The following is an 18311-nucleotide window of genomic DNA, read 5'->3' as shown; positions in this document are numbered from 1 at the left end:
CAAGCTCAGGAGGAGACTTCCTCTGAGACTTACTGAGGTTTTGCTGTTGTTTGTTAAGTGAATAATAAATGCAAACCCCGGAAAGAGGGTACATTTGTACCATGCCCAATGGGAATATGTATTATGTTAGCAGCAGGATGAAGTAATTCCATGGGCCCTAGAAAAAAAAAGATGATTACCGCATACTACTCTCTGCTTATGGTATAGTTCATGGACAACTGGGCAACCATTTTTGGATGTTCCTGTTGAAATGTGAAAACATAATTTCCTGAAGATGGAGGGAAAGAGAAGATTCGATAGATAGGTCAACCTGAAGGAAACTACAAACCAGTTCCCATTTGCTACAAACTAACCATTTCTGGTTCACAGTAGGCCTGTGTGAAGCGGCTAGTATTTGCTTCAGATTCAGATTTGGCCGATTTGGGGGACAGTGATTCAATTTGATGATTCAAATCACTGTCCGGAATCGATTTGACTGAATCATGCAGGCCCATCCCCCACCCACTCTCCCAACCCCAGCAGTGGCTGCCCAGCTTGCCCCAGCTGCAGCACTTTAAGGAAAAATAAAACAAAAAAATGCTAGACTCACCAGCTCCTGCCCAGTGGGGGGGGGGGGGCAATCCCCACTGCCCCATGCTGTGTGGAGGGCTCTTCCATGAGCTCCCTGAAGCCCTGAGGCTGCTGAGTACCCAGGTTTTTTTTGTTTGTTTGTTTTTTCTTAAAGGGCCAGAGCTGGGGCTGGCGGGGCATCTATGGGGGTAGGGCTGGCAGAGTGGGGGGGGTTGGAGGGCTCATGGCAGAGCCCCCCATGCAGCGGGGGCAGCAGGGATTGCCCCCCACCTGGCAGCAGCCACTGCGTGAGTTGTTGTTTTTTTTAAAGGGCTGGGACCTGGGGTGGGCGGGGCAGCCATGGGGAGTGGGGGAACGGGCAGGGGTTAGGGGGCCTGGGGGAGCAGGCAGGGGATAGGGCCTGACAGGGGTGTCCCCATGGTACCCTCCCCCCCTTCTTTAGTCCCCCCTCACCCCCTACTTATCAGCTCCAAGTCCGGCTCCAGCTCCCTGCTGCAGCAGGTGGGGACTGCCCAAATTGTCGAAGCTCTCCAAATCTTTTACGAATTGATTCAGAGAGTTCCGAATCGATTTGGACCTTTTTATTGGTCCCCTTATTCAATTCAGATTTGGAGAGCTACCGTTTCGGGCTGAATCTCCTCCAAATCAAATCAGCACCCAAGGCTTCGTACACCCCTAGTACACAGCTAGGTGTTGACTTGCTTCTGCTATTCAGAACTTCAGTCTGTGCATTTCCAGGGGTACTGACTTCCAAACCAGTAACAGTGGCAATTCTGTTGTTAACTGCACCTCTGACCCCCTCGTGGCCTCTGCCAGGGCTTGTCCCTTAGGTCTTAAACCTCTAGCTATTACCTGTATAGAGAAAGGAATTTGTTTTCTTTTCTTTTTAGACTGAGGTTTTAGGGCTGCTGCTCCTCTGCAATTGAGTAATTATCCCAGAAGCTCAGGATTTATTACCTGCAGATCAGTTCATTACCTGCAGATCTGTGTTCTGCTGAGGACTGTGATCTGCCAGTTGTCACAAAGTATAGTGAAGGTTTATTTAGGACAGAAGTATTACAGAGACAACACATAATAACACTTTAAACAGTTTGGGTTTGTGGTATTCTTACCAATTATCACCCATCATCTCCAGAGAAGCTTGGTGGTTACATAGACGTTTGTCAGTCTGTTGTTCTAGAGTGAGTCTGACTCCATCAGAGCATCTGATGAGAGGTGTCTTATTTGAGTAGAACTGGGTAGTACTGTCTCCCAGGAGATGAAGCTTTAGTGGGTTGAGTATCTGTATAACTGGCATTGGTGATTTGCATGTGTTAGCCCAAACATGATTCTACAAGAAATTCACTCATTAACTAAGGAACAGAAAGTATGTGTATATGTTTGCATATATCTACAACATTTATTCATACACTTATCTATGCATATCTTAAGTGTCCACAATGTTTGTCACATGTTAATATAAGAGTCTCTGAAGTTTGCATGCTTCTGAAACATCATCTCTGTCATAAATGAATTGCACCAGGCAACTTTCCTATTCATTTTTCTTTCATGCTTAGAAAACCACATTTCTTTGTCAGATATGAAACTTCTGTTTGCAGAGATAGGACACTAATAAATGAATTCATTTTAATATTTCTGATGCACAGGGTTTGAATACTTCCTTGTGGATCATGACTTTCTCCCAAAATAAATTGCATCTAATGTTTTTGGGGGGACTGATTATAACAATATAGTAATATTATTTAAAAAATAGAACTATCCACCAGGTCTATTTCTTTCTTCCTTTTTCTTCATTTTTTAAACTATTCTTTTGATTTTCCACAGTATTAATCTTCTTGCTCTAATACAAAACAAATTACTTGTGCTTGATATATACAACTGAGTGTTACTTTTATTTCTAGTTTGCTTGTGCTTACTCAACTATGTGCAAACTGAGCTCAGGGCTCTGTGGTCCTTCTTCTTTTGCAAATCACTTACGGATTTTTATGCTTTAAATAGAAGATTTTTTTCCTCCTTTCTGAAACAAGGGATGAAAAATAGTGTAAGTTCCATGTGAGTATTAGTAACAGTTAATTAGTTAATGAGCTCTATGTAAGAAAACCTAATTCAAGAATTAAAAACATTAAATTAGAAGAGGTTTTGATTTTTCAGAGGGCACGAGAAAAATCTCGTAGCATGAGATGCTACGGTGTAGTAGCAATCAACTACTGCACCATAGCTTGTTGTAACCATGCAGTAGTGTTGCCAGGCACTAACCGTGCAGCATAAATACTGTATAATAGTAAGAAGCTAGTGTGCAGTAGCTCATTGCTACTGCACAGCAGCTTTTGGAAAAAACTGTGTGGCGATGGTACTGTGCAGTAACGCTGATTACTGTGCAGTCATTTAGTACTTGTTTATTCAAGTACCAAATGATTGCACTGTAACAACTACACAGTCTGCCACTCGTATAGATGCAGCCAGAGAGAGCAGCTCAATATTCATCCTATGCTGTAACACACATTATCTGTCCTGAATTCATACAACAAAATCTCATTTTAATGATATTTTTTCTTTTTTATCTTATATGTTTCCATAGTCACATGACACAATCAGCCACATTTGAAGACCCTCAAATAGAGAGCTGCCAAATCACCCCTCCAGCCCCTCGGAAAGTGGAAATGAGGAGGGATCCTGTTCTGGGATTTGGTTTTGTGGCTGGTAGTGAAAAACCAGTTGTTGTACGCTCGGTAACACCAGGTATGTTTTTTTCTCCTTTCTTCTGCCTCCCCACTTCCTGCCTTTTTATTTAGTGCTTTTGAACATGTATTGAAGCTGACTGAGGACTTGGTACACTGGGACTGAAGTGACACAGGAAAGTGCTGTTAAACAGTTAAAGCAACCAGGCAATCAACAGGGATCATGATTTATAAACAGGATTCCAAGTTGTGATGGAACTGGCATAGTCCTGTAAGGACTTTTACTTGGGAATCTTCCTCCCCCTTCTCCCTCCACCTCATTCCAATCTCTTTCTAACTCCAGTATAAATTTGTTAGCAGCTAGAAGCCAACTTCTGTGTTGTTTTGCTTTTTTTCTCCCATCAGCTATCACTATTGTTTGACTAAGCTAGTTGACCCATTTCATTTAAAGGATGAATTCTCTTCAGTCCATTCTGTTCTGTATAGCAGGGATCTCAAATATACAGTCTGCAGTCTGGATCTAGCATGCAGAGGTGGTTCATTTAGCCTGCAGGGTTTCCTAAAGGGATCTATACTAGGCAGTGTTCACCAGTACCAGAGCTGTTGTGTCAGCAGGGCCAGTACCCAGCAGGTTTAACACTGCCAGCATTCATCCCGTCACCCAAATTCTGGGTCAAGATCCCCTGCAGCATTATCTGCATTATCCCCCAGGGTGCAGGCCCTCCAGCACAACAGCTAACACCACCCTCACATGCCTCGCTAGCAAATTTCCAGGTTGTGATCCCTGTTGCAGATACAATTCTGTGGCAGTGGGGCAAGCAGTGGTAGCATTAACCCCTATGTCTTCCAGAGCTACCATGTTGCTGGGGCCAGAACATAGCGGATTAATGCTGCTGCCCCTGGCCCTGCCACTGGAGGTGTGTTATCCAGCGTACAAGAATCCCTGTGATCACCAAACAAGTTTAATACCTCAGGCTGTATAGCTTCCTGTGCCTTACAGTATCTAGTATTTTCCATATTTCATAAATTTCATAGATTTCATAGACATCAGGGCTGGAAAGGACCTCGGGAGATCATCAAGTCCAGCCCCCTGCCCAAAGGGCAGGAAGTCAGCTGGGTTCATAGGATCCCAGCAAGATAAGCATCCAATTTACTCTTGAAGGTGTTCAGTGTAGGTGCTTGAACCACCTCTGCTGGCAGACTGTTCCAGACCTTGGGGGCTCAGACAGTAAAGAAATTCTTCCTTATGTCCAGCCTGAAACGGTCTTGCAGGAGTTTGTGACCGTTCGACCTTGTCATCCCTTGTAGCGCTCTGGTGAACAAACGTTCCCCCAGATCCATGAAGTTACATGAATATAATGTGCTATGCGGTTGAGGTTCTCTTAAGCTTCTGTTTTAAGGAGAGAATTGTTTGTCCAGTGAAATGTTTTTCTTTGGTATTTATTTGGCTTGTTTTGGAGGTTTAATTCTCATTTTAATTCTTTTATCAAAGAAGTGCATTTTGTAGTGTGACAGGGCTGCAGTGGCAGTGAAGTCTGCTGACTGGGCAGCAGAAATTGCCTGAAATGCTGGGATCCTGGTTTTCTCTGATAAAAAAAAAAATTCCCCAATTTTCAGATTAAAAACGGTAACCAAAATCCGTGTTTTTCCATGATCAAAATGAAACACCACTCTGTGTTTGTGTGTGTGTGTGTGTGTATGTATGTATGTATTAGTATAGGGGTTCTCAACTGGGGCTATGCATACCGCCCCCCCCCAGATACTTGGAATAGTACTAGGGCGGGGCAGGCAATTATTTTGGGTGGAGGGCTGCTTAGTGATTTTGACAATCCATAGGGCCTCTGCAAGACACGCTAGGAAATCTGGTCAATACACCAGATGACAAAGATAACCTATTTAACATTTTCTTTGCCTCCATTTTCCTGAGCAGGGACCAGGTCACCCCCTGCATCAGGACCTCTGTAGGCTCCAGGGGAGGCGCACCCAGACCTAGGGTCAGTGAGGATCTAGTCAGGGAACTTCTGGAGGGACTGGACATATTTAAATCAGCTGGTCCTGACATTCTCCATCCCACAGTGCTGAAGGAATTAGCTGAGGTCATTGTGGGACCCCTGGCATGGCTTTACAAGTACTCCTGGTGCTCTGGTGTGGTGCCAGAGGACTGGAAAAGGGCCAATGTGGTTCCCATTTTCAAAAAAGGGAGGAAGGAGGACCCAGGAAACTATATGCCAGTTAGTCTTACCTCAATTCTGGGTAAGCTTTTTGAGAGAATTATCCTGGCACATGTCCACGAGGGGCCAGCAGGAGAGGTTATGCTTAGGGGCAACCAACATGGGTTCATTAGAGGCATGTCTTGTCAGACCAATCTGGTGGCCTTCTACGACCAGGTCACCAAAACCTTAGATTCAGGGGTAGCAGTGGACATAGTCTTTCTGGACTTTTGGAAGGCCTTTGACACTGTCTCTCACCCCATTCTCATCAAAAAACTAGGGGACTGTGGCATCAACACCTACGCAGTAAAATGGGTCACTAGTTGGCTGGAGGGCCACACCCAGAGAGTGGTGGTGGATGGGTCATTTTCAACTTGGAGGGACGTGGGCAGTGGGGTCCCCCAGGGCTTGGTCCTCGGGCCTGCACTGTTCAACATCTTCATCAGTGACTTGGACGAGGGGGTAAAAAGCACCCTGTTCAAATTTGCAGATGACACTAAGATGTGGGGGAAAGGGCATGCTAGAAGGGAGGAATAGGCTGCAATCGGACCTAGACAGGTTACAGGGGTGGGCGGATGAGAACAGGATGGGTTTCAACACTGACAAGTTCAAGGTACTGCACCTGGGGTGAAAGAACCAGCACCAAACCTACAGGCTGGGGAACTCCCTTCTCATCAGTGCAGAGTCAGAAAAGGATCTTGGAGTCATCATTGATGCCAAAATGAACATGGGCCAGTAGTGTGGGGACGTGGTCAGGTAGGCCAACTGCACTTTGTCATGCATCCACAGATGCATCTCAGGTAGGTCCAAGGAGGTGATCCTCCCCTTCTGTGTGGCACTGGTCAGGCCGCAGTTGAAGTACTGCATCCAGTTCTGGGCGCTGCACTTCAGGAGGGATGTGGACAACATGGAGAGGGTCCAAAGGAGGGCCACTCGCATGATCAGGGGGCAGCAGGGCAGGCCCTACGAGGAAAGGCTAAGGAACCTGAACCTGTTCAGCATCCACAAGAGAAGAATCTAGGGGACCAGCAGGCATTGGGGGAGTCCCTGTTCCCCTGAGCACTCCTAGAAGTGACAAGAAATAGCGGTCGCAAGCTGGCAGAGGGTAGATTTAGAGTAGACATCAGGAGGCGCTACTTCACTGTCAGGGCAGCTAGGATCTGGAACCAACTTCCAAGAGAAGTGGTACTGGCTCCTACCCTGGGGGGTCCTTAAGAGGAGGCTAGATGAACACCTTGCTGGGGTAGTTTGACCCCAGTACTCTTTCCTGCAATGGCAGGGGGTCAGACTTGATGATCTGCTCAGGTCCCTTCTGACCCTACAAACTATGAAACTATGAATCAAGGACCGCATGACAGGCAGCCAGGGGCAGATAAATATTAATATTCTAATTTTTTAAGGTGCCGTGTGGGCCAGATAAAATAGCCTGGTGGGCCGCATTTTGCCCACCCCCCTAGGGAGTATGCATGGGCAGGCGGGAACAGAGCACCGCTGCCTCCCAGGAGCAGGGCCGGGGCAGGGCAAGGGCAGTAATGCCCCTCTGCATGGCGGGGAAACTTGCACATGGCAGCTGGCACCACCAGCCTGGCGAGCTTCCCCACCCCACAGAAGGGTGCCACTGCCCTCACCCCAGCCTGGTGAGCTTCCCTGCCACCACTGTCTTCCCACCACTGTGCTTTGCATCTAGCTGCATGCCACCTGCCAGCTCCACATCCAGCTGTCAGGAGTAGATTCATAGATGTTAGATTCAGAAGGGACCTCAATAGATCACTGAGTCCAACCGCCTGCATAGACAGGAAAGAGTGCTGGGTTCAGACAACCCCGGCTAGATGCCCACCCAACCTCCTTTTGAAGACCCCCAGGGTAGGGGAGAGCACCACCTCCCTTGGGAGCCCATTCCAGACCTTAGCCTCTCTAACTGTGAAGAAGTTCCTCCTAATGTCTAGTCTAAATCTGCTCTCTGCTAGCTTATGGCCATTATTTCTTGTGACTCTCCAGGGGTGCCTTGGTGAGTAGAGCCTCACCAATTCCCTTCTGTGCCCCCATGATGAATTTATAGACAGCCACAAAGTCTCTTGAGGAGGCTGAAGAGGTCCAGGTGCCTTAGTTTCTCCTCATAGGGCTTGGCCTGCAAGCCCTTAACCATACGAGTAGCCCTCCTCTGGACCCTCTCCAGATTATCCACATCCCTCTTGAAGTGTGGCGCCCAAAACTGCATGTAGTATTCCAACTGCGGTCTGACCAGCGCCCGATAGAGGGGAAGTATCACCTCCTTGGTTCTGTTTGTCATGCATCTGCTGATGCATGATGAAGTGCAGTTAGCTTTTCTGAAGTGCAGTTAGCTTTTCTGATGACTTTGTCACACTGACGACTCATGTTCATCTAGGAGTTCACTAGAACTCCAAGATCCCTTTCCACTTCCGTGCTACTGAGCAGGTCATTTCCTAGGCAGTAGGTGTGCTGGACATTTTTCCTCCCTAGGTGCAGCACTTTGCATCTCTCCTTGTTAAATTGCATTTATTGTTTTCTGCCCATTTGTCCAACCTGTCCAGGTCTGCCTGTAGTTTTTCTCTGCCCTCCGGTGTGTCCACTTCTCCCCACAGTTTTGTACCATCTGCAGACTTGGATAGAGTACACTTCACTCCCTCATCCAAGTCACTGATGAAGACATTGAAAAGTATTGGTCCAAGGACCGAGCCCTATGGGACCCCACTACCCACTCCCTTCCAGGTCGATATCAACCCATCCACTACCACACTCTGGGTACGACCCTCTAGCCAATTTGCCACCCACTGGACTGTGTAATCATCCAAGTCATAGCCTTTTAACTGGTTTACCAGTATGGGGTGGGATACCATATCGAAGGCCTTCCTGAAGTCTAAGTAAATCAACCCCTACTCCTGTGTCGAGGTGTTTTGTAACCTGGTCATAAAAAGAGACTAGATTAGTCAGGCATGATCTACCCGCTACAAACCCGTGCTGGTTTCCCTTCAGCATAATTTTTCCTGCTGGGCTGTCACATATATGAGCCTTAATAATCTTTTCAAAGACTTTGCCAAGGATGGAGGTGAGACTGACTGGCCTATAGTTGCCTGGATCCTCCTTCCTCCCTTTCTTGAAAATAGGGACCACATTGGCCCTTTTCCAGTCCTCTGGGACCTGTCCCATGCGCCATGGGTACTTTGATTTAAAAAGGTTGAAAACCCCTGTATTAGTGGCATTTCATTTTAATCATGGAAAAAATGTGGATTTGGGGTTACTTTTTTTTAATCCAAAAATTGGAGTCGAGGTTATCGGAGAAAACCAGGATCCCTGCTGATTAGCCTTTGCCACCGCAGGTGGTTTGTGTGCAGATCCATATCTGTTACCATGGTTGATGCAACAGTTGACAATACAAATGTATTAGTGAGCCTGTCCAGCTCAGTGACTGGTGGCAGGGGGAGCTAAGGACCTCCCCTGGATGAAAATTGAACCTCTGTGGCAAACTTTGTCAACTTTGCCACAGGTAGGGGACTGTGGACATGTTCACACTCCATAGAGATCTAGGCTTCATAGTATTACAAAATAACATGTGTCAAAGGATTTAATTTCATTAACCCAGGAATGCACATTGAGAAAAATGTTTGTTGTTCCCATAGCAAATTCTGTAACGAGGTACCCTCCAGACTGTTCTTTTGTTTTTCAGATTAGCGTAGCTTTCGTTAAAGCCAGTTTGGGAAGCATGTTTGTAGTGAAACATCAGAGTAGGAATGGAGATTAACTCAGTGGGATCTCCTCAGAGTTTTTTTGTACATGGTAAAATTTCATTTGTAGTAGATTTGAAAGTAAGGGCTTGTTCTGGTCATGGGCAACTGGTGCCTCCCAAGTCTGGGGGGGCACCAGTGGGGCATGACCTGGGAGGGAGGTCCTCCAGTGGCCAGCTGGTGACTGGGGGGGCGGTCAACTTTAGGGCGGCGGGAACAAGTGCTTTCCATGCCCCCTACCAGCCAGAGTGCTCGCTATAAGGGGAGAGCACCAGTGGTCTTAGGGTGGCATGAGCTCCCCTGTGCCCCATCTATGCATCGCTTATGGTTCTGGTAATTTTGGGCAGCTCCTGGAGCTCTTAGCCCTTGGATTGTCCACACGTTAACACTTTAGAGTTGTTTTAAGAACTCATCATTTGGCTCAAATTAGGCCACTCCAGGGCAGGATTATCTCTGATCCACATTACCCAGCTCCTGTTCCATTAAGGTGTGCCCACTCCCCACAGAGGTGCAACCCAAGTTGAAGTCCTCTAGTATCCCCGGATCTCTCAAACCCATGGCCCATAGAGCCGGGATGGAAGCCTGTCCTGGCTCACCAGCCCTCTAGTGGCAACTCAAGAGCTACAGCTCCGAATCCTGCCCCTACTTACCAGGCCTCTAGTGGCAAGTCAAACCTGTGCATGTGGGGGACAGTCGGGGAAGGTTTCTAAACTAAGGGTGTGACTGCTCCAAACTCCAAGCATTGATGATGCATCAAGGGGTATGCAGGGCATGTGCCCCCTCCCCAAATTACTGTGCTATCAGAGGGCCACAGGGCCCAGCAACAGTGGAAGTGACAGCAGCAGCACAGTTTCTGTGCCAATGGCAGAAACTGGAGCTGTAGTCCCACTGGATCCAATGACTGGCAACAGTAGGGGCAGCAGTTGGGGCACCACAAACTTATGGTCCCCCACTGCAGTGGCAGTGAGGAGTTGTCGTCTCCCCCACACTGTCAGCACTTACGCTTCGCGTGTGACTCCAGGATAGCACTACCACTGATCAACATTTGTGTATCTTGCAGCATAATGTATAACAAGGCCCTAAAATACTTCTTCTAAACCAAATGGATGAAAGAACAACTTCAGATATTATCTGAATGAATTGTAGTGGGCAGTGATTTTTTTTCCTTTTAAGTCTTCATTTTCAGTGGTGATTTTTTTTATCCTATCATAAGGAAGTTTAATGACTAGACATTATCTTTTCATTTGAGGCTGTGGCACTTTTCTCCCCTTCTGTGAGCTGCTTGTGAAAAGCAGAAAGCTTTTGTGCTTTAAGAAAAAAATTGGTACTTGAATATATTTTCAATACTCAGAAGTCAATACACATTGGCTCAAACTTTCATATCTAAGTAACTCCATAGTTAGTTTAGGAACCTGAATAAAAATCACCATATTTCCAGTGGTGTTGATCATCTGTATAGTCTTTTGGCATTGCTGGAAAAATCAAGCTCTATTTTCCTGTGTTCCTAAGTATCGATTTAGGATCCTAATTCTAGGCACTCGTGTATTTAAGACATTTGCTGTCTAGCAAGGCGGTTCTTTTAGTGGAGAAGTACCATCAGCAGACGTGCAAACCACTTCATGTCTTGGTCTGCACTACATAGTTTTGCTGGCAGTACTCAAGTTCCGCTGGCAAAACGGTGTGTCCATACTCATAGCTCTGCTAGGGTAGGACAACCCTTTCTTTCTATCAGCAGAATAAGACCAGCTCTACTGCTGAGGTTTCTGCCACCTTACAGCAGCTGGCAGAAGGTGTGTATAAATTGCCTACACTCTCTGTCAGTTGCTGTTGCCCGTTGCCTGTTTAACAGCTTGTCCCCGCATGGTGCACTGCTCATCCTGCTGATGCAACTATTGTAGTAGAGCCAAATGGATCTGGCAAAAGCCACAGAGTTTCTCATGCTCTCAGGTGATTTCCCAGAGTGTCTTTTGGTGGACAAACACTTTATCTCCTGACAAAACTGTACATAGTAGCTATACAATAGAGGAGGCTGTGTGTTTACAAAGCTCAACTAACTTGTGCTTATGTCTTATTTGTCTCCAGGCGGCCCTTCTGAAGGAAAACTTATACCAGGAGATCAGATCATAATGATTAATGATGAACCAGTCAGCACTGCTCCAAGGGAGAGAGTCATCGACCTTGTCAGGTAGTTGATGTCCTATAATATAAACCATGAACCTGTGGCAGCTCACTGTCAGTACAGTCATTTGATAATGTGTCAGTGCTGCATCAAATAATATGTACTATTGAAAGGATGTTTCATTGCATAATACTCTATTAGTTATGAGAAAAATAGTTATGGGGAAAAATATATTGGTGAACCTCCAAAAAAATTGGGAGTTTGTGAGAAGGATCAGTTAAGTGTTGAAAAGGTTTAAAGGTTTGAAAAATCCTACTCCATTATTTGTTTTGGCAAGGAAGAAGTGAGAGGAGGTCAGTGGGCTGACTGGGGCAAGAACAGATCATCTGGAATATCCGACAGAGGGAGGGAAATGGATTAGGTATGGGGCCAGTCCTTAAGCATAGCAGCTACAGTGACTGCTGCTCCACGCTCTTTTTAGGGTAGTCCTAGAGTGTGAGAGCAAAGAGGGAAAAGAGTGGCACCAGAATGCAATGGGGAAGGCAGAAGGAGTGAATCCAAAAGTGGATATGTGTAAATAGGTGCTGAGCAAGTGGGGCAGGCTTGACATGGGTGTGAGTTTGTGTGATGGAGTGAGAGGGTAGGCATGAAATGCCTTGAGGAAGGGAGTAGAAGACAGTGTAGAGAAAAAAAAATAGGAAAAGCTAAAATTGGATGGCAAAAGAGAGAAGGAAGAGAGGAGAAACACACTCAAATTCCAAAACGGGATGTAATATGATGAATAACAGGAAAATATGTGGTACAACACCAAGAAGATTAAAAAAAGATATAACTGATGTTGGAGTAAGATCCAATGAGTATTAGAATGTTATTGAATGGCAACTTGGTCATCAATTCTAGAGTTAATATCATACACAATTGCTTTACATTTCAGGACCATGACTGTTTTAAAAAGTGTGTGCTATGTATAGTTTTCACATGGGCTAACAGGTTTAGTCCTTGGGATAGGAAGTGTCAGAGAAAGTTTCAAGGCCCAGCTACGTGCATCTCTTGGCTGGCATGTTACATGGAGGTTTCTTCTCTTTAAATCTGGTAGTTCTCAGTATTGACAGTACATTATCTATGTTACTCCTCAAAAAGTGTCCACATCCAGATTCATTTTTATGAATTGCTGTAACAGCTGCATCAGCTGCATTCTCCTGAAATACTGCAGATCATAAGACTCAAGATGAAGCATGTGAGAGCTAGGCACAAGATGTTCTTAGTTGATGAGATCCAGCTATGGATCCAGAGGTGACTAATTGAATCCAAAATCTGACTATCTTTGGTACTTGCTGAACAGCCTTCCTTTTCAAAGAATCCTTTCTACCTTAGAGTACTGACAGCATCAACATCAAACATTTCACTGCTTAAAATGAAATAAAAACAAATTAAAATGCTGTAACACAAATCAACCTACAACAAAGTACAAGTACCGATGGTTTTTAATCACAAAAATGGCAAGAGCATCAGAGAGTTCATGAAATCTCTTGAGACACTGCTGTTTCTATTATTTTTTTCTTCAAAGTGCCCAGTTAGTGCTCATCTGTGCCAGTGTAAAATCCTTAAATAGATGCATAGAATTTAATTGGTCATTGTAAACTTCCTTGGGATACTTTTATTTCTACATCAAATCATCATATTATAGCCTAAACTCTTTCTCTGGTTCTTTAAGATACATACATGTAATAACTGGAGTTATGACCACGCTTGCCTTCATTTGTTGTTAATAATTTGCAGAAGTAATGGTAGAAAAAACAGATTATCTGATTATGTTTGAGGCAAAGGGCGTTAAATGAGGCAAATTTGAGACAAATTCAGAAGCTGCCCTGAGTGACTATGTGTCAAAATGAAATTCAGATGTTATAATTATATGATGCCATGTGGTACATACAGCTGTTACATTTAGATCAACCTAACTAGGGTTAATTCAATCTAAATGCCCATCTGTGCAAAAAATGCAAACTGCATGCAAAAAATGGTAGGTCTGTTCTAAATTAATTCACCTGAGGAGCTGAACTAACTTAAACTGAGAACTGGTTAACCTGATCTATGAAACACCTGTGTGTATTTGGAGAGCAGCCTCAGGGTTGGGAAAGCCTAGCTGCTTGCCCCTGTCTCAGGACTGTGCTCTTCCCTAGCCCCCACTTTCCCCCCAACCCTCAGAAGCTAATTTTAGTGCCCCCACCCTGACACTCCTACCCTCCAGACAGATAACCCCTTCCTTCCTGCAGCGCTGCCACCAAAAACCAGACAGTCCCACCTGTCCCTTACCCCACCCCAAGTTACTCCAGTTTCCCTGTGCAGCTCCTGGGACTGGCAAACAGCTGTACATGCCACTCCCCATCTATGTTCCCCATCTATGTTCATGCAGGTTAAAGCAAGCCTTGTGAACATGAATTGGGTGGAGCAAACAGCCATTCATACCCATACCCAGCATCTTACCTGGGCTATTGTAAACAAACTTCTCAGTGTTACTGAATTACAGGGAGAAACTTCATTTTTCTACCATTCTCTTTATTTCTCTGCTTCTAGGGGTTTGACAGAAGTTGTCTTCTCTTTAATGTAATTCATAGTGACCTGTATTAGGGTTATATAATACTTCATTTCACATAAAGAACTTACTACCCTTTCAATGGGGACATCTGGAATCAATTCTCTGTGCCTGCATAATACTGTATTTTAACCAAGGTCACCTACAGATACATTCACTACTTTGAAAGCAATGCTGAGTCTCAGTTTCCAGCAGGGACAGAGAAAATGTTTTAATCTTGCTTTCCAGCTAGTAGGCAAATCAGTCATGAGTGAACTTTCTGCCCCCAAGTGGGGATATATACTCACATACTAATTTGGGGGTCGTAGTATTATTTGCTTGCATGCATGACTGCATTATCTACTACTGAACAGATATAAGAGATATTTAGAATTAGTGATGCCAAAGTCTGTGGTTATACCTATCCAGCTCTGTGACAGTTACTGCAAAACTGAGAACAGATTTGCCTTTCATTAGTTGAAGAATGAAAGAAAAAAACCCAATTAAACTTCAGAATATAGATCCCTAGATTTTATTATGCCAAACTTAGCAAAAGCTACATGCATTTTGAAACAAAAGTTAAAACAGTCAACACTCAGGTAATGAGGACAATTAACTGAAAGGTCTGGATATTTGAAATGCTTGAGATGCCAAGCCAAGCCTTCAATATTGCATTAAAATATATATTCTGTTTTATTTTTAATAATTTAACAAATGAATTTTAAAATACGTGATGGGGGTTTTCACTTTTATATTTTTGAAGCCAGTAAAGTTGTTGAAAGGGATGTTAATAACTCCTTTCTGGCTAAAAGGAAGGCGTACACCCAATGGAAGGGAGAGGCCATCACCAGGGAGAACTATACTGCGGTTGTTCGGGGATGCAGCAGGGCAGTCAGGAAGGCCAAGGCAGAGATGGAACTGGGACTAGCTTCCCGGATCAAGGACAACAAGATGTCCTTTTTGAAATACATAGGGGGCAAAAAGAAGGTACCAGGTAACGTAACACACTGGGAAATTTGGTTGTCACACCAGATGACAAAGCTAACCTATTTAACAACTTCTTTGCTTCCATTTTCCTGAGCAGGGACTGGATCAGCCCCCCTACTAGGTCCCCCTCAGGCCCCAGGGGAGGCGCACCTAGGCCAGGAGTCACTGAGGATCTAGTCAGGGAACTTCTGGAGGGACTGGATGTATTCAAATCAGCTGGTCCAGACGATCTCCACCCCAGAGTGCTGAGGGAATTAGCTGAAGTCATTGCGGGACCACCCTGGCCTGCCTTTACGAGCACTCACGGTGCTCTGGTGTGGTGCCAGAGGACTGGAAAAGGGCCAATGTGGTTCCCATTTTCAAAAAAGGGAGGAAGGAGGACCTGAGAAACTATATGCCAGTTAGTCTTACCTCGATCCTGGGTAAGCTTTTTGAGAGAATTATCCTGGCACATGTCCACGAGGGGCCAGCAGGGGAGATTATGCTTAGGGGCAACCAACACGGGTTCATTAGAGGCAGGTCCTGTCAGACCAACCTGGTGGCTTTGTATGACCAGGTCACCAAATCCTTAGATGCAGGGGTAGCAGTGGACATAGTCTTTCTGGACTTTTGGAAGGCCTTCAACACTGTCTCTCACCCCATTCTTATTAAAAAACTAGGGGACTGTGGTGTCAACACCTACACAGTCAAATGGGTTGCCAACTGGCTGGAGGGCCACACCCAGAGAGTGGTGGTGGATGGGTCATTTTCAGCCTGGAGGGACGTGGGTAGTGGGGTTCCACAGGGCTCGGTCCTCGGCCCTGCACTGTTCAACATCTTCATCAGCGACTTGGATGAGGGGGTAAAAAGCACCCTGTTCAAATTTGCTGATGACACTAAGATGTAGGGGGATGTGGGCACACTAGAAGGGAGGAATAAGCTTCAATCAGACCTAGACAGGTTACAGGGGTGGGCAGATGAGAATAGGATCAGATTCAGCACTGACAAGTGCAAGGTGATGCACCTGGGGAGGAAGAACCAGCACCATACCTACAGGCTGGGGAACTCCCTTCTTGTCAGAGCAGTGCAGAGGCAGGAAAGGATCTTGGAGTCATCATTGATGCCAAGATGAACATGGGCCAACAGTCTGGGGATGCGGTCGGGAATGCCGACTGTACCTTGTCATGCATCCACAGATGCATCTCGAGCACGTCCAAGGAGGTGATACTCCCCCTCTATGCAGCACTGGTCAGGCCATAGCGGCATCCAGGTCTGCATCCAGGTCTGGGTGCTGCACTTCAAGAGAGATGTGGACAACATGAAGAGGGTCCAGAGGAGGGCCACTCGCATGATCAGGGGGCAGCAGGGCAGGCCCTATGAGGAGAGGCTACGGGACTGAACCTGTTCAGCCTCCATAAGAGAAAGCTGAGGGGGGATCTAGTGGCCTGTTACAAACTAGTCAGGGGGGACCAGCAGGCACTGGGGGAGTCCCTGTTCCCCCAAGCACTACCAGGAGTGACTAGAAATAACGGTCACAAGCTGGCAGAGGGTAAATTCAGATTAGACATCAGGAGGCGCTACTTCACAGTCAGGGCGGCTAGGATCTGGAACCAACTTCCAAGTGAAGTGGTGTTGGCTCGTATCCTGGGGGTCTTTAAGACAAGGCTAGACAATCACCTTGCCGGGGTCATTTGACCCCAGTACTATTTCCTGCCATGGCAGGGGGTTGGACTTGATGATCTGCTCACGTCCCTTCTGACCTTGCTAACTATGAAACTATGAAATGAAGGCATTTAGTTGCAAGAAATTTTAAAGAAAGAAAAGAACCTACATTAAAAATTATATCCAAGAGGTTCCATTTTTATCATTCTGTCACTACAAAAGCTCACTTTCTCAACAAGTGATTTATCTGCATTTGTTTCTATAAAATAGCCAGGAGCATTTCTTTTGCATCCATTGCTTTTATATAGAATGATGTCCACTTGTGCAAGAGCTTATAGTAAACTTTCTCCCCCGTCCCAATTATTCAAAATTAAGTACAAAACTCTTATGACTAGCAAATTTGTACTGTATGCCAGCTTTAATAAATGAGGAGAGTGGAGATGCTAAGTTTGCATTGTTTATATTACTTCCTCTCATCATTAAGCTTGAAGGCATGATTAGGAACTCATTTTAGAACTGGTTATATTAAAATAAGCCTTTTTGAAAAATAATAACTTTTCCATAAATAGGAAGCTGTCTAACTCAGCATTAAAGCCACCTTGGGGTATTTCTGATCAAAGACACAGGAATGGATTTGCTTTTAGATAGTCTGATCTTGTAAATTGAGAAGTTCTATTGCAATGTAGAGTGGTCAGAAGTATAGCAAAGATTATAGATATTCATTTTGTAATAATGAAGAAAGTCAGTAGGTCAGTCCAATCCATTTCATTTTCATGGTTCCTGCTTTACTGGCAATATTTAAATAGATTTCAGGTCATCCTTTGAAACCTAGAGATACTGATCCTGCCTGGCTTACAGCTGTAACACACAAGATCTCATTATTTCTGGAAATATTCAATGACTTTTACATCCTATTGTTCTCTGTTGAGCTATTCTCAGGCAGATGCCCAGAAGTCATTTATTTGGTTCACTAAAAAAGGCAGGTCACATTTTTAGGAATTGTAAAACTGCTCTCTGTAAGTAGACCTCTTAAAATTAGGAAGAGAAAATCATGTAAAAAACAAGACCAAGGTGTAAATATGTCATTAAAATCAAGGCAAGGAGTACACAAACTGCGTACAAAACAGATAAGATTTAAAGAACAGAGTATGAAATAATATAGCAGAAGCTGCTTGGCTTGTTTTTATTGTACTTTGGCTATAGATCCTGTGAGTTTAACTTATTTACAGTGTACTTAATACCAATATTTAGGAGTAATCGATATCAAGATGTAGTATCAATGGAATGGTAACTTTAATGTCATTGCACACTAAGGGAGACTTTTGTGTATTTGGAAGAGTCCAATTCTCCACTTCCATTCTCCTGGGGGAGTTGCTGCTCTCCTAATAGAAACCATGAATAGACAGATATTCAGGGTTTTTTCTCCAAGGTTAAAAATAGCCACTGCAGGAGAAAAATAACCTGGGAACAGCCAGGGTTAATGTCTGTATATGCTATAGCTTCTCTTCCTGTATTCCTTTAGCATCCCCTTCTTCCCCTCAGGCAGGTAATGTGTTGCTTGCTAGACTTTACTGCTCCAGCAGGGAACAGAACAAAACCCTTTCATAATCCCCACATTCGGCTGCAGGGAAGCACAGGCTGACCATGGTCAGTGTGAGTCAGCCAATCAGGCCTGCCCTGTTGTCAGTGCAGTGTATGATAGGGCCGTAGAGCCTGGTGGCCCTGTACCCTGTAGGGGCCATGGACTCACCCAGCTCTTACAACCAACAGAAATTACCCAATTCTCACCTG

At 45.0% G+C, this 18311-nt stretch overlaps 1 protein-coding gene across 1 annotated transcript in view; it reads left to right on the top strand.

Moving 5' to 3' along the window:
- Nucleotides 1–18311, top strand: part of FRMPD4 (FERM and PDZ domain containing 4) — a 487363-nt gene that overhangs the window by 366560 nt on the left and 102492 nt on the right. Inside the window, exons 4-5 of the mRNA XM_090063719.1 lie at nt 3149–3309; nt 11284–11386. Coding sequence (XP_089919845.1) covers nt 3149–3309; nt 11284–11386 — 264 coding nt within the window. The remainder of the gene's footprint in view (nt 1–3148; nt 3310–11283; nt 11387–18311) is intronic.

This window comes from Crocodylus siamensis, chromosome 1 (assembly GCF_052110815.1).
Source record: "Crocodylus siamensis isolate JL-2025a chromosome 1, ASM5211081v1, whole genome shotgun sequence".
NCBI classification, from domain to species: domain Eukaryota; kingdom Metazoa; phylum Chordata; order Crocodylia; family Crocodylidae; genus Crocodylus; species Crocodylus siamensis.
Note: the sequence above shows the minus strand (reverse complement) of the source record. Positions and strands in the feature narration are given on the sequence as shown.